At 45.2% G+C, this 17,109-nt stretch overlaps 1 protein-coding gene across 1 annotated transcript in view; it reads right to left on the bottom strand.

The window, feature by feature from the left end:
• GFOD1 (glucose-fructose oxidoreductase domain containing 1) overlaps positions 1 to 17,109 on the bottom strand; it is a 117,367-nt gene that overhangs the window by 44,509 nt on the left and 55,749 nt on the right. The window contains exon 2 of the mRNA XM_021711739.1: positions 8,585 to 8,602. Coding sequence (XP_021567414.1) covers positions 8,585 to 8,602 — 18 coding nt within the window. The remainder of the gene's footprint in view (positions 1 to 8,584; positions 8,603 to 17,109) is intronic.

Below are 17,109 nucleotides of genomic sequence, written 5' to 3'. Positions count from 1 at the left end.
CCCGCGGGCTCAGGCAATTCACTCACCTCAGCCTCCCAAAGGTGCGGGATTACAGGCTGAGCCACCGAACCCGGCTTGGCTGTCCATTTTCATCCAGTTGGAACCCGCAGCCTCTTTTCTGCAGAGGCAGTAACAGAGTGACAGGCAGGTGACTTCCTTCCAGCACAGCTGGCTCCACAGACGAAGGCCTGTCATCCCAGTCTATGCTATGAACCAGGCACAAGTGTGAACGAGTACCTCAATATTTCCCTCTCTTCAATGAATTGGGAGTATCCTTTTCTACAACCTGCTCATTGACAGCATTTTCAGCGAGAAAACAGGATGACGCTTTTACTTCAGAAGCACATGGAAGAGCTCAGAGCACGGGCTTCAGAATCAGGTGGTCTGGTTTGAGTTCCAGCTCTGCTGCTTTCCAACTATTGACATCAAATGAGTCAACTTCTGTGTGCCTCTGTTTCCTTGTCTGTAAAGTGAGGGAAATGAGAGAGCTGCTGTAGGGATTAAGGGAGACGATCCCCACAAAGTGCCAAGACAGTTCCAGCCTTCGTGCAAGCTCCAATACTAGCCAAGCTAGTAATACATTTAATACATAGCAAGTGTTAAGGGCTGAATTGTGTCCCTCCAAAATTCATCTGCTGAAATCCAAACCTTCAGTACCTCAGAATGTGGCTATATTTGGAGACGGGCTCTTTAACCGAGCTAATTACATTAAGATTGAGGTCATTGGGGTGAGTCCTAATCCAATCTGACTGGTGTCCTTAAGAGAAGAGGAGATGAGGAGGACATGGCCACACACAGAGGGAAGACCATGTGAGGACACAGAGAGAAGATGTCATCTCTAAGCCAAGGAAAAAGGCCTGAGAAGAAACCAACCCTGCCAGCCTCCAAAACTATAAGAAGATACATTTCTGTTGTTTCAGCTACCCAGTCTATTCTACTTTGTTACGTCAGCCCTAGCAGACTCACATAAACAGAGGCCGGCTGTTATTTTAGCAGAAAAGATATTCAGCCAGTATGGAAGCAGAACCAATGTCACTTTTGATTGGTGATATCACTTATAAAATCTTTCCATTTTTTTTTAAACATCCACCCACCCCCTGCCCCCACTTGTTAGTCTTGCTCCAGGAGTACCAATCCTCAGGTGGGAGAAGCAGCTGTGGGTGACAAAAATCAGGAAGAATACATTTGCCTTCTGTTTCCCTCACCTTGCCTTCCCCCTGGGCTCACACAATCCAGTGCTCCCTGTGCTTCGAGCACTTCTCCCTCCCTCCTTTGAGGCATGAACGTTGCGGCCACAGGATGGAGGGGGCTGCTCTGAGCAAAGCTATTATCAAATCCTCATCTGAGAAGCCCTTCGGGATCCTGTCTGCCTCAGAGAGTGCGTGCTTCTGAGGGCTATGACAGGGTTGCTATGACAATAAGCATGATCGTGTTTGCTCAGCACCGCTCAGACTCAAGTGGTCTCAGTGGCATACTATATATGTGAGAAGCCCAAAGAAATCTGAACTGGGGTGGAGTTCTACCCAGGCTGATGTTCCCCCATCTATGCCATTGAATTAGCCTTTGTCAACGTGTCCCCCTAGGATGTCTGCACCCTAGACTTAGATCCTACTTGTACCTGATGTTTGCCCTCTTTTTTTTTCCAGAGTTATCAGCCACACGGTTTGGTGGAGCATTTGCCCACAGTGCCCTGACCTTTCTCTGGGTAGCAGGAAGAAAGAACGAAGGTGACCTGTCAGTCTTAAAAATCTGCCTTGGGACTGTGGGAAGTAGGTCATCCACTTGCAAGGGGTTGTTCAGCCTGCCATTGGCCTCCAGTTCTCTCTCCTGCCATCAAGGACGTCAGCATAGCCAGTCAGCATGCACAATGACAAGTCATGTGTGTGCATTCCTTATCCAAAGGATAATCAAACGAAGAGGTCCAAGCCAGGAAAAACCAACAAAATCCTCTCTAATGGATGGTCCCCATGGTGGCATTTGGCTAGAAGGGCAGGGAGCTCCCAGCTGGCTGTAGAGTGGCTCTGTATTTTCCTTACCCAAGGTAAGTCAGGGGTGAGGCAGGCTGAAAAGAATGCCTGAGCATTCCTTGGCCAAAATGGGGGGAAAAGGCACCACTCTGAAGTATGCATGGACCCCTCCCTCCAAGGCTGCACTAACCACCACCCCCTGGATCCTTGGACAGGTTGTGCTGTCATCACAAATAAGCATGTGTGCAAAACAACCCACAGCAAAGCCAAACAAACAACCTGAAAGATAAGACCCCAAGGCTCTACAAAGCAAAACAAGCCCAATCTCAGAGTTCTGTTTAGTTCTATCCCTTGCATGGATTGATGGGAACAGCAGTCACCTTAGGAATTACACAGCTCAAAGATGTCTGATACCAAGAGGCCAGTATAAAATATACCTGATGGCCAAGCCGCTAAAACTGTCGCAGGATTTGAGTTCTGGATTCTACAGATAATGTTTTTCATTAGATTTGCAGTTGCCAAAGCAAATCACATTTGTGATAAAAAGAGATAAGGGCATGTCCACACCAGTCTAATGCAGGTTTTTGATATACCATTAGAAGGCTGCCACTCTAGCAGAGACTGGTCCCCAGTCAGACTAAGCATCATTAAACCACTTCTAAGTACCCACCAACAAGCTAGGTAACCTGGGGAAACTGGAGAAAAACAAAGCATGGGCCCTGTTCCTTAGCGTCTTGCAGTCTGGATAGGGAGGAAGGATGTGCATATTTGGAAATGACTCGAGATGGCAGTGCAGTCTCACTGGATGGGGTGCCAGGCTCTGACGCAGGTCTGTGAGTGCTGAAAGAATGTGACAGCGTCGGCAGTGCCATTGCAAATTCAACCAACTGAACAAAGCTAGCCAGCAGAGGTTTAAGAGGCCAGGGAGCTGAGTTGCTTGTCTGAAGTAGGGAGTGTGATGCATTCAGTAGCCCAGAGTGAACACTGCTGTCTCTGGCAGGACACGTAACGTAGCATGGAGTTGATGAGAGCAAGTCCGAGAGCCACTCTGCTCAGGTTCAATTCCAGGCTTAGCCACCCGGGCCCTTCGTGTACTCTTTCTGTGCCTCTCCAGCCCTATCTGTAAAATGGAGACCAACAAACAGGACTCCCATCATAGGCTTGTTGAGGAAAAAAACTCAGCTCAGTGTCTGGCACAAAGGAAATGCTGGATAAACACTGGCTACAATTATACTGGGTCTGAACTTCTGAAGGAGTTCTCTTCAATTTGTAGCCAGAATCAAGATATTCAGTCTGAGTCAAAGGACAGATTATGTAGCACAAAGTAATTTTCACGTTAAATTCTATTTTCTTGAGTGGCAGTGGGCTCCCCCTTTGATTCTCATGAAGATGGTGTCAGAAAAGACTGTGGCTCAGGGTGAAGGCCATTGTAAGCCCAACGAAGGCAGTGGCTAGAAACAGAATGAGGCCTGCTTTTCTTATTGGGGCTCAGCAGCGGCAGTGTTCAGGCAGAGAACAGAATTAGGCACCAAAGAGAAAGCACATCAGCTATGATGTCCCAGAACAACTAGCGGCAGGGCACGAGCTCAGCTGTCTACTGGCAGGATCCACTCTTCATCCTTCACTGCTATATCCAAATCCCTCCTCCAGCACTGATGCCTCTTTTGGTGAGAACACTTAAAATATTTCTCAGACTAGGCCAAATGCCCAACTTCTCCCATGTCCTCTTAAAACCCGTCCCCTCCTCAGAACTTGAGCTCACAGATCTCTTCATAAGACAGTTCTGGAACATTTGGGTTATGGGAAGCCCCACCTTGCTTGGCCATTCAGACCGCCTGCCCTTTCGACCCGAGTCCCCTTTAGCACTGACATCCCCTCTGAGGGAGGGCAATATCTTGGTGGAGATGAATGAGGAGTTGTTGAGCCAGCCTATACCCTCCACTACCTTGTCTAGATCACCCAGAACACAAAACTCAGGGCATAATCCAGCCCTGCGGGTGGGTGCAGATTTCAGAAGCCTTCCTACCCCTCATCTTTCCTCAAGGTGAGGCATCTGCCATGTTCTGGGTCAGAGGGATGTTTGGGTTAACTTCTCATAGGACCTCTAGTAACAGCAGACCTTCTAGGCATCTGGATTCACCAGTTGGGAAAGTTGGCCTCTCTGATGGTCCACTTCCCCAGTAAATAAATATCTTCCTTCAATGTCGAGTTTGGCACATGCTGGCCATCCACCTAACCAACCATCGTCATCATCATCTATATGGTTATGATGATAAGCATCTAGTTTTCTATGCACTCATTCAACAAATACTGACCATGTATTTCTAGCATTGACCATGTGCCTAGCATACAGTGGTAATAGACAGACATGATCCCAACTGTCATGGAATTTAGGACCTAGTTGGGGAGATAACCAGTAAACAAATAAATAAAAGTAAAAACAACATTTCAGGCCATGGAAGTGCTAAGAAAGAAATAAATGGAGCTTTTGATAGAAAATAACAAGAGGGAAATTACTTTGGATAGGGTGGTCAGGGAAAACCTCTCTAAGATGACATTTAAGCTAAAATCGAAAGGATGAGAAGCAGCTAGCCATATGGAGAGGAGCGGCTTTATGGGTCCAAGAAATGAAAGAAAGTTAGTATAGCTACTGTGCCATCAAAAAAGAGATGGTTTCGCTAGGTGAAGAGGAGAGCTGGGCAGGGCCTGGATCTGTAGGCCTTGGTAGGAAGTTTAAATTTGATCCTAGGGGTAATGGGAAATCTCTGAAAGTTTCAGTCAGGAGAAGGTACCTCAAGTAGATGTACCAGACTTTCTTTCATTGTTCTCAATACAATTTTATACCTACCCCTACTGAGCACTCACTATATGCCAGGTGTTGGCTAAAAGTTGTCCGTGCATTATCCAGGCATGCTTTGGCAGCAATGGGCACTAGGGGGATAGAGATGGGGGCGGAGAGAAGTAGACAGATTTGAGGAATACATAAAAGATAGGAGGGTGGTCAGACTTTGTGAGAGAGTGAAGAGACCCAGGGTAGAACCCTACTCAGACTCTGACAATGGTTTCTCAAGCTATCCCATCATCATCCTCCTCATCATTGTCATCCCCCAGCCAGAATTATCATTTCACCAAAGGCAAGATCAAATCAATTGGTCAACTTCTTTACAAAGCACCCACTATAAACACTGCACAATAAGAAGCACATGCTAGGTTACTCTGTACTTAGAGTACACAAGTACTTCAAGTGTGGGTACTTCCTTTACCTATTTCCAGTGACTCGGTCTAGAAATATTTTGCAAAAGAATCTGTCAGTTGCTAAATGGTCCAATCAATTTAAATTGGCCCCAAGGTCAAAACCTGAGAATTAACCTAAAGACACAAAGTCCAGTTGCTGTTTACCAACATAAGCCATCTTAAATATTTTATAGAGTTTGGCATCTTTTCTCAATAATTGGGCACTTCTTTTTTATGTATTTCCAATGGCTGAGTCTAGAAATGTTTTCCAAAAGAACCTGTCTGTTGTCAAATGGTTCAATCAATTCTTGTCGGTCCCAAGGTCAAAACCAGAGAATTAACCTAAAGACACAAAGTCCTGGTACTGATCCTGCTTGTATAGACAACATAGTTGAGCACAGAGGGGTTCTTAATGCGTCACACAGCCTATCAGGCAAAAACCCAGAACAATGTCAGGCTCAAAACAGCAACAAAGCCCTGAGTCCAGGAATGTCTTCTACTAAGTGCAGCAGGAAAAGAATTGCTGGAACACAGATTCTTTCAACCACAGCATAAATAACAATATCAGTTTGCCACATCATCAAGGAAACAATAGTACATGTCTGAATACAGAACCTGCTGGGAAGAGATTAAGCTGAAAGGGTCTAACCCACCCCTCATGTAGAGCGTACACTCCTGTTTGAGTAACAATACATTCTGGAAAACATTGGCCACTTTCATCAATGCCTGGGTGAACTTCACAATATACAGCAGTCATATTGAGAAAACAAAAAGTGAGAGGGGAAAAGGACTTTCTAAAGGGGAATGCCTTGGGTCTGTCATTTTCCTAAACCTGGGAAGAACACATTAACTTGTCGATAAGAAGAGAGAAAGGTATCAAGTTTACCTGACCTGGCTTTAGTCCCACACCTGGACTAAGGTTGTCATTTTTGGAAGCCAGCCATTCACCTACTTAGTAAAACTTTATACCAAAGTTACTGGAGGGGACAGGCAAGACTATAAATCTTAACAAGATGGAGAAAGGACAAAAAAATCAAGGCTGGAACTAGAGGAAACAGAGCCATCTCTTCAGTGAGGAATTGTCCCACTTTCATTAATTACTCTCCTGAGATGAAAAAATGCAACCCGGACACATGGTCTGACACATGCCTGATCAAACTAGGTCTTTTTGTAGCATATGCAGCTATCAGGGATGATTCTTCTTGCATGGAAAAAGGTTTATTTTCTTATCCCAGCTTTTGGTTTGCTCATCTTTCCTTTAACAGAATGAATCAAGTCGTGCAGACTGGGAAAACAATGAGTGTGGAGTCCTAAGAGGTGACGCATAAAAGCTTGTTCTGAATCCTAACCTGGCATACCCCTTTAAGGAATCTCCTGAAGCCCAGAGTACGGGTTTCATGTGTCACTTCTGCTCCTTATTTCTTATTCATACTCTTAGCTTGGGACTGTGAGATGCTAAAGCTGACAGGCATCTTGGAAATCAGACTCTCTAAGACTCATGTTAAAGATGAAGAAGCAGTCCCAGCAAGGATGGATGTTCACAGCTCCATACCTGAAATTGGAATGAAAACTAAGGTCTCCTGAGCACTGGCCTAGTGAGGGCCTTGCTGTCACGCTGGGAAATGTTCTCAGCCCCTTTCACTAATAAAATCAATAATGCAAAGCCCTAGAGGGAAGTCAAACAGGTGCTGGCACCGACAGACATTTAAAATGCATCCTGCTGATTGTCCCTTCAGTGTTTCCTGGTCAGACTGTGTTACTTGGGGGCCCCGGCAGATGGTTCCTGGCTTTGTGTTCTTTCTGAAGTTCCCATCCAGCTGAAGACTTGGCATAGAGGAAAAGAAGCAGATGGTTCTTGCTCAAGTACAGGTTGCCATATTGGACTTCCTGTTGCATTGCCTATGGACAAAAGAACTGGGAAAGGAAGATTCATGCCCATTTGACAGGTAAGCATCTTTCCAAAAGGAGAGGGATGCAAAAATTATTAAAAACTATGATTGAGACCTGGACGTCAAGATACCAAAAGAGAACAGCCTATTTTTAAAGTTTCTACTCTTCCCTGGGGAAGGAAAGGATGCCAGAGGCTTCTAAAGACCAGAGAGCTCTCCTCCCAAGGGATGAGTGAAAGCAAATGACATCGATCTCCTTACAATGTGCATTCCCATGTGGGCCACTTCCCACTGTCCAGAGACCACCATCTTCTCTCTCCTGGACTGTGGCATTAGCTGCCGGTCTCCTTGCTTCCACCACTGCCAACGGCTAAACCGGAGCCAGAGCCAACCTCTTCAAACAGGGCCTCAGATCTAGTCACTCCCCTGCTGTCAACCCTCTGATGGCTCTGAATACATGTGACCTAGAACCCCAACTTCCTCCGGCGGCTCGCAGAGCCCTCCATGATCCACTCCCCTCCTCCACAGCCGCCGTACCGCCAGACCTCAGGCCTCTCCCCCTCACTCACTTCTCTTTCTGCTCACTGGCCTCCTTGTGGTCACAGAACACAAAAACCCACTCCTACTCCTTTTATGCTTGCTGTTGCTTCCACCTGAAACCCACTGTCCCCAAATGTCCACACGTCTCCCTTCCTTGCTTCCTTCAGATCTCTGCTTGAATGTCCCTCTTCAGAGTCCTTCTCTGCCCACCCTGTGGAAGCCAGCACCTCCCTCACCCCTCAGGCCCATCACTCCCTGTGCCGGTCTGGCTTGGTGGTGGTCATTGCGCTTATAGCCTGCCACAGGGTTGCAATTGTCTGGTTAGTGCTTCCCTTTCCCCCAGTAGAAGGTGTGTGAGCTCCAGGAGGGCAGGACTTGGTCTATCTATTTACTGGCCTGCCTCCCTCCAGTGACTGGGACGATGGTCAACACATAGAAGGCACTCAGTCCATACTTGCTGTCTTGCATGGACCAAATCCATGCCTTTAAATTAGTGGAAACACAATTTCCACAGATAAACCCGAGGCCTGTTGGGTCCTCTGGTTTCATTGTATACACAGGTTTGTTTTCAAACACATGTCCTCCTGTGAGTCCACACAGCCCCATTCCTAAAGGGTGACAATGAGTGAGACTCCAACTCAAAAAAATAAAAAAAATTAAAAAAATAAAGGGTGACAGTGGAGTCTCAAGCCACATTAATGGAGGCCTGGCAGGAGTCTGCAAACAAGGGAACAGCAGTCAATGACTCCTACTCTGTAATCCCAGGTGTGATCCAATTCTCAGGCGTCTTTCCGGGGGAAAAACCCATCCATCTGCTTCCTAGACACACCTAGCTTGAGAGTGGAAAGCAAAAGGAGTTAGGAGTGAAAGAACAGAGAAAGATAAAAGCGGTCATGAAACAAGATGGATCCCAGACCCTTCCTGAAAACTCCTGACCTCCCTGAGACTAAAGGCTCATTCCCTTTCCAATGCCTCAAACTCGCACCCAGTGGGAACCAATTCAAGAGCTGCTACTTTTTTCCCCTAAGTCTATAGAATAGGCAATCAGGTAGTTATCTTAAATTAATGGAACTCCTAGATATACAGCAGGTCGATGCTTCTGTTTCAACAAAGGATTGATTCTTCCCGTCTTTGAGAGGAAGAAGGCATAGGGGTGTCCCTCTTTTGTGTGATAGTACAACGTGGCCCTAAAGCAAGGCTGCGATGTCTTTCAAAGGTGTTTTTGCAATTCCATGCCCAGCCATTGTCCTTAGAGGAATCCACGCTAAACAGGATGTCATAAACCAGACCAAAAGGTATATGCAAAGATATTCATTCAAGCACTACTTGTACTAGAAAAAAAAAAAGGAAACAACCTGTCTAAAAATAAGAATAACAATGCCTGTAAAATTCTTATCCTTGTGCCTGGCACACAGTGAGTATTCAGTAAGGAGTAGATAAAACATTTTTATCTTGAATAGCTCAAGAAAGTATGGTACATTCATATGACGGATTTTTTCTTCTGAGCCAGAATCTCACTCTGTCGTCCAGGCTGGAGTGCAGTGGCATAATCATGGCTCATCGCAGCCTTGAGCTCATGGGCTCAGGCCATCCATCTGCCTCAGCCTCTCAAGTACCTGGGAATATAGGCACACATCACCACACCTGGCTAACTGTTTAAATTTTTATAGAGACGCAGTCTTTCTATGTTGTCCAGGCCGGTCTCGAACTCCTGGGCTCAAACAATCCTTCTGCCTTAGCCTCCCTAATTGGTGGGATTACAGATGTGAGCCACTGGACCCTACCTGATAGATAATTTTTGAAGCTTTTTTTTCTGTTGCTGTTGTCACATGCATATAAAAATCTAAGTAAAAGAAAAACTTTAAAGATTATCCTTTTAGTATACTCAGCTGTATTAAAAAACAAACACACATCATTGTTCTTCATTATCCCAACCGTTATATGTAACAATTTCACAAAAGGCATATGGCTGCTCACCAGATGTTCTCTCCACCCTCATCACTGAGATCTTTATTAGCCTTCTCTCCAAGAAGCAGGTGAAAAAAAAAATTCTATAATTCAATTAGTATTTTTTTTAGCATCTATTATGTTCTGAAGCCTGGCTAGGATGAATATCACAGGAGCAACCGTTTCAACTATCTGGCTGGAAGCTCATCCTGTGTAAGGATAGTCTCCAGGGAGGGTCTAGGGGTTTGCTGGGCGCAAATGGCCTTTCCCCAGGGCTGTCAATCAGTCAGACACAGCAACCTGTGATGGATACAACAATAGCTGGTGTATTCCTCTGGGAAGCACCAATGGGCCAAAAGCTGAAATCATGAGCTATAAATCCTTTGAGGAAGAATATATCCAAGGAAGAAGGAAAATAAATCTATAGACTTTCAGGAAACTAGGGATTAGTTGGGTTTCCTACCCTTTCTCACATTTATTTACATACACAGGGGCACAAAACCACACACACAAACACACACGTGCATGAACACACAATCCTCTAACACACAAACACACACACATGCTTAAACGCATACACAAACACACATGTTCTCCTTTTTCCTCTAATCATGCCCTTTTCCTCTAAGACTGCCATTCAATCCGTAGGTTCTGGTGACAACAAAAAGAAGACGCTCACTTGTATCATTTGTGATGTCATCAGAGCCCCAAGTAGAGTTGGAGGTCCATGCAACACATGCTGCCTGCTGGCTCCTTGGGAGACGAAACCTGGCTCTCCAGATGCAGAGAGAGGTCTGGACAGAATGGGCTTGTGAGCCTACCCACCCTGCAGAGGAGGAAACCTAGGCTTACTAAGTGGCATTTAGTGTCCCCAAGATGCTGCCCGGAGGGTCTCCATTTCTTCCTGTGACACAGACTGTTTTCTCCTCTACCTGACTTCTTTCTTTCCCCAATATGCATTTTCCCAGTAATGAGTCATGGGATGCAGGTGACCAAGCAAACCTAAAGCACTCGCCACTCTTAATCAATGTAATTGTAAACACTGCGTAGGAATCCGAATAATTAAACTTGTTTGATTATAAAACTGCTGGAAGTACTGTCCCAAGGTGCAGATTCTTAACTGACCAGCCACCATCGATGCCTCTTGTAAGTTCTAATAAACCAATATCTCTCCCTACTGGACCTCTGGGTGACTTCTTTGGAATAGGTACACATTTCGCGTAAGCCCTCTCAGATTTGGGGTTACCGTGTCATGTGTCCCCAGCTCCAATCCCACCCAATAAATTCCCTCTTTCATCCTTCTACTTCCCCACTTACTTCTGATTTATTTAAGAAAGCCTCAACAGGGCAGAAGCAGACACTTCCCCCAAAGTGGAGATGTCTACCTATCTATACTCCAACCCTCTGCAAGTAAGTCACTAGCTATTTCAGGAGAAAAAGAAACCCATATCCCTTTTGATTCCCATCATTTCCATGTTGGTAGGAAGCCTGTGTTCACCCAGATACCAGTGAGCTGGTTCCTTTGTTTAAAAAAAGGCTTTCCTGAAAGCTTCAGGAAAACAGAGGGCAGGAATTCTTAGCAAGAATTTTCTCCTAGTGAAAAGGGAGGTGTCCTATTAGGAATGTTTGGCCTGGTTTGACAATTCTGGAAATTCAGGGTAGCAGGGTGGGCTTTGTGTGAATGTGTGTGACCAGCAAGAAACTATTTTAAACTATTTTTCTTTAATTGCTATTTCTCCTCTAACTAATTCATTTTAAACATTCTTCTTTCAGATAGAAGAGCATGTCCTGGAATAAACATGGCACTCACAAAGTTCTGTGTGTCCGAGGGTGTCAGAGACATCCCCTTGCAGCTGGTTTACTGAACACTTTCTTGAAAACCAACCAGTGCATGCCTTTGAAGGTCTGTTTCACTTCCAAAGGAAAATAATGGACTGATGCTGGGCATGATGGCTCATACCTATAATCTCAGAACTTTGCAAGGCTGAGGCAGGAGGATTGCTTGAGCCCAGTAGTTTGAGACCAACCTGGGCAACATAGTCAGACCCCATCACCACAAAAATTTTAAAAATTAGCTAGGCATAGTGGCATGTGCCTGGGGTCCCAGCTACTCAGGAGGCTGAGGAGGGAGAAATGCTTGAGGCCAGGAGTTCAAGGTTGCGGTGAGCCACAATTAGGCCACTGTACTCCAACCCAGGCAACAAAGTGAGAACCTGACGGAAGGAAGGAAGGAAGGAAGGAATAGAAGGAAAGAAGAAAGAAGGAATGAGGAAAAGAAAAGATAATGAAATGAAATCCCACACAACCTCAGATTTCAGAATAAATAGAGATGGTCACTGATTTACAATGGTCCAATTTGCAATTTTTCAACATCGGAATGGATTTATTGGGATATTAAATATATTTTCAACATATGCTATTTTCGACTTATGATGGGTTTGCAGGAATGTTAACCCCATCTTAAGTCAAGAAGCATCTATTTAAGGTGCCTGACATACTACCTGGCCCACAGAAAGCAACATACAAATACCAGAGCCGCTCAGCCTAGCATTCAGACTCCCAGTCACAGCTGAAACTTGCGCACAATTACACTGGCATGGACACTCCTGAAAAGCATGACCTTTAGTCATTCACTGAACACCTGTTATGTGCAAAACACAAAGCAAGCCGTTCTCCATGAATGTCACATGTTGTCCTGAGAATATGGTCAGGCCCACTTTACCACACAGGAGGAGGAGGATGCTGATGGTACCAGGTTACTGAGCCAAGAGCTTTCAGTGAGTAAATAGCAGAGCTGGGCCTCAGCCCACTTTGATCCAGAGCTTTTCTCATTACATTACACTGCCTCTAACAAAGGAACTTCTTAAAGTATCTCAGAGATGGATTCATCCTTAGAGAGCCTTCTTGATCTACCTCCCACCAAAAGCAGACAATCCACAGCAGATGATCATTCAACCTTTCTTTAAGTAATTACACCATCAATGGAGCCTATTTCCAGGTGGCTTTCTGGTGAGATGTGACAGGGACTAGGGTGGCAGAGGTCAGGGGCCATCTGTACTTGTCAGAAAGATGCATGGGGTTGAGATCTTGAAGCGTTTAGATCTGAGTAGGGCCTGCCAACTCTGGTTTTATCTCTTGGAGCAATCCCATAAGGGACTTTAACAAGCTCTACAGATTGGGGCCATTAGGGCCATCGTTGACCTAAGATTCCATAGCCCAAAGTTGTGCCTCTACACCACGTTGAAGGCTGTTCTCACATAACTTGGGTCCATTGGTTCTAGGTGTGCCTACTTCTCTAACAGATTTGGCAAACGTAAGGAAGATGTTGATGATGACATTGATTATGACAATGACAATATCAATATTTATCTCAAATCCTCTTTACACAGAAAAGCCATATGTTAAGGGGTCTCCTCTCAAACCTAACACCCCATCAAGTGCACACTGGATATTTGTGGATGTGAAAAAAATAGAATACTTAAATACAATGTCATCCTAATGATGGAATAATATGAAACTATTAAAATCAAGTTTCAAGGAATACTCTATGCCATGAGAAAAGACCCACTCACTCTTAGTGAAAAAAATTAGAAAACAGTATCATCATTTTATTGTTTTAAAAAACTATATAGATAGAAAAAACATATAGATGGAAATGCAAAAAATATGAATAGTGGTTACTATTGATTGACACAGAAAGCTTTTTAAAAAATGGATTCCTTTCAATCTAGAGAGATACTCATAAGAGTACATCTCATATAAAAGTTATAATAGTTATAATAATAACTCTAGCATCTCTAAAACTTTTACTGTATTTAGCATATGCCAAGCAGCATTCTTAGGGCTTTATACATATTAACACATTTAATTCTCAAAACAATCTGTTAAGTTAGGGTCTACCATTGTCACCATTTTACAGATGGGAAAACTGAGGTAAAAAATATTAAGTCTCTTGTTCAAGGCCCTAAAACTAGTAAAGGTAGAGCCAGGACTTAAATCCAGGTAGTCTGAATCAGGGATTATGCTCTTGGTCGCTGTCCTAGGGCTAATGTTCCCAAGACCAGAGCTAAAATAGGCAAGATTTGGAAGAGTAGGGCATGGCTCAAAACCCGATCTGAAGAGTGTGAGCTTGTTAAAGCCTCTTATGGGGTTGCTCTAAGAGATAAACTAGATCTGAACACTCCAAGATCTCAACCCCATGCATCTTCCTGACAAGTACACATGGCCTGACCTCTGTCACCCTGGCCACTGTCACATCTCACCTGAAAGTCAACTGGAAATAGTCTCCATGTGACTCTGACAGAAATTAAATTAAGATGACAGCCAAGTTCACCAGTGCATCCCAGAAAAAAAAAAAAAGGTTCTGGGCTGTCCCACTCACATAGTAGCAGGCTCAGGCCAGGGACTGCCACTTGGGCTTCTGCTTCCTGTTAAGTGGCTCCATCCCAAAGTCAGCAGGATACATAGTACATGTTTCACAAAGCTTTGAAGGGAGTCAGTCGATGTGGAGCAGGTGAGTCAGGCTAAGATTTCGTCTCCAACTCTCTCCCTTCCCACCTGGCTTAGCCGTGCCTTCTAGAAGGGAGTTTTGGGGCCAAAAGACCACACACACCCCAAGGCAGACCACAAGTCTAGCTTGCCTGGTCCTACAATGCAGAAGACATGAGGTCAGAAAGCCACAGAAATAGCTGTTGATGGGGCTTCATGTCCCACGCATAACCCTGAACTTAAACTACACCATCTCTTGCCTTGTCATTGGGTCACAAGGGAATGGAAACTGTGAAGTGGAGCTTGACTGGGAGTGAGACACAGATCTGCCCTGTGCCCAGTAATATAGCCTTGACCTCTCCTTCACCCTCCTGAAGCCTGTCAAGGATCCCAGTTCCATTGCCTGTCCCTTAAATGCCTGGGAAGTTGCCTCTGCCCCCTAGGAAGGTGAAAAGGTACAGCAAGAGCCTGGACAAGCAGAGGGTACAATCCCCGGTGGACCCAGAAGCAGAGGTCTGGTGGATTGATAAGGCAATCCCTGAGCAAGGAACTAGCCGGGACCTTACAATCAGGATGGGGTTGAGGAACTAATCTAGGCCTAAGGACAGAGAGCCTCTTGCCAAATATTTCAAGTACGTCCCAGTTTTCTCCTGCTCTGGGGAAGGCTGGCAGTGTCCACTGGGGAAAGAGCATTGCCAGGTGCCAGAAGGCTGGTGTTTGGGTCTCAGTCCTCCTCTTATCTGTTTGGGGCAGGTTACATAACTTCTCTGGGCCTCAGTTTTCTCCTCTACTAAGGAGAAACAGAAGAATATTTATCTTATGGTGGTTATGATGAGCAAAAGTATGGCAAAGCATTTTTTGGGTAAACTATAAGGAAGTTGACAACAGGTTCAGTGTGTGTTATAGAAACCTGCAGGACAAAATTGAGGTAACAGAGGATCAGTTTGATTTAAGCATCTTGAAATTACATTTTTGAAAGTCGTACAGGTCTTCCCCAAACCTCAGGTCATGCATATTTTATACACCTCAAGCTTCTGAGGAGAGAATGTGCATGCAAAGGGCTTGACTTTCAGAAAATCCAAGAACTGTGCAAAATTCCAAACTGAGAAAATGGGAGGCTCAAGCTAGATAACAGACAAGGGTGAACTGTGAAGAGTTAAAAACACAATTATTAAAAAAAGAACTATTTGTAGTAAACTTTTCTGAAGTCTTTCAGATTCAATTCCTCTACATTTGATATACCTACATTTCACAAATGGAACTATTCTATGCCATAATAAAGGTAGGTTTATCCCACTTATATGCTACACCTGGAGCTTCCTGGACTTGCACATACTGATTTCCTGGTGCCCCTGACAGGTACCTTTCCAGTCTCTAAGGACTCTTTAGCAGACCGTGGGACACCAGACTGAGCCTCGTGACACTGCAGCCACTAAGCGTGGGAAGGAACTAAGCTTTGAGGTCACCTCCACCAGAACAGAAAAATTACAAGTCCCAGATGGAAAGAGGTTGATGGCTGCCTTTTCAAACATTTTCGAGCCTGGCAGAGCACAAAGGCCTGACAATGCCCCAAATTACATCAATACAAGCCACGTTCAAAGACTCACAGGATTGAGCATCCCGGGCACCAGAGAGATGGGAAAGTCCAGATGGAAACAAGTTGCCTTTTTTGTCAACCATATTTGAATTCTGAACTCCTTTTCTTCTCAGTGTAGAAAAGGAAAACCAGCCCACTTACGGTCTCTTTGCATTGTCTTCAGAAGGCTGGGCTCCTTTCCGTGCCTCTTGAGCCCGTGCTGAACTTCTCCTGCTCTTGTCCTAGTGCCTCTTTTGACAAGAGGTGAACCTTATTCAGCCCAGAGTGACACTGTGCGGTGTGAAAACTGGGGGGCTGGGGAGGAAGTGGGGAGGGTGTGTAAGCTGAGAGGGGAGGCGGTGCCCCCTGAGGTTCTTGCGGCCAGCAGTGGAAACGCAAACTTGATGTTTCCATTTTCCCATGGCCTTCTGATCTCTGGCACCCAGTGTGACTGTGCTGACTTTTCATTTCCACTACCTATTACACCCAGCACATTAAAGACCGCTTCAAGAATAACAGCAAAAAAAAAAAGGCTCAAGGTCTTAAATCTTGAAGCCTGAGGAAATCCAAGTTTCTCTCTCCTGCTACCTAAAGCACCAAAAGCTTTCTCAGAGGGAGTCCCCGGCCCTCTCCCAGAGCAGGGTGAAGGAGCACTGCTTTTGATTATCGGCACTTCTGCAGCTCACTTTCTCACTTCCCTCTCTTGATACCACAACCTAGCTGTCAGGTGAAAGAGCTCCCTTTGGTCCTCCATCAGGAGCAGAGGAATGTCTGATCATTCTGTAATTCTAATAAGAAGGTCCACTAAGTATGACAAGACTTACTTGCTTTCTGCTGCCTTTTCTTAGACCTAGTTAAAAAGCAACATATTGAATATACATCTTCTTGACCACAGGAAAAGGAGGAATAAATATCTTACTTAGTATCAAAGTTCCTAAACATGTGAGCCAGCTTGCTAAATACTCAGACAAGACCACAGGAACGTGAGCTTGGGGCATATATCTACGAAGACATACTCCCAGGTGGTTTCCAAATGGCACATGGAAGAAAGATCCCAGTAGAAATTAAGGTGGGTGGGGGATACACCAGTTTCCCCAAACAGAGAAAACTATCCCTCTGCAGGCTGCAAGGCTCCAGTTGGCCACAGCACCCCCTCCAGTCACCTGCCTTGGCTGCCGGTGCAGGGAAAAGACACAATGGGGCCGCAGGGAGGAGCTGGGCCCCTATGTGGCAGACACTGGCCCCATCAAAGAGCCGCGTGGTCCCAACATGAAATGGTAGCTGTTTTCATGAATTGCTAGTGTATACTATCAACATACCACCAACCAGGACATTCTGTCAGCTTGTTGCTGTTTCAAGAACTTCCAACTGCCTATTTAATGCAAAGACCACAGGAGGATTTCAGAGACAGTGGCTGGGGAGGGGGGTAGGGAGGTTGGGAAGGGGGGGGCGATGAGGGGAGGTGGAG

Source organism: Carlito syrichta, unplaced genomic scaffold (assembly GCF_000164805.1).
Source record: "Carlito syrichta isolate Samal-C Ts95f unplaced genomic scaffold, Tarsius_syrichta-2.0.1 Scaffold302538, whole genome shotgun sequence".
Taxonomy (NCBI): Eukaryota; Metazoa; Chordata; class Mammalia; order Primates; family Tarsiidae; genus Carlito; species Carlito syrichta.
This window is presented reverse-complemented; position numbering and strand designations above follow the sequence as displayed.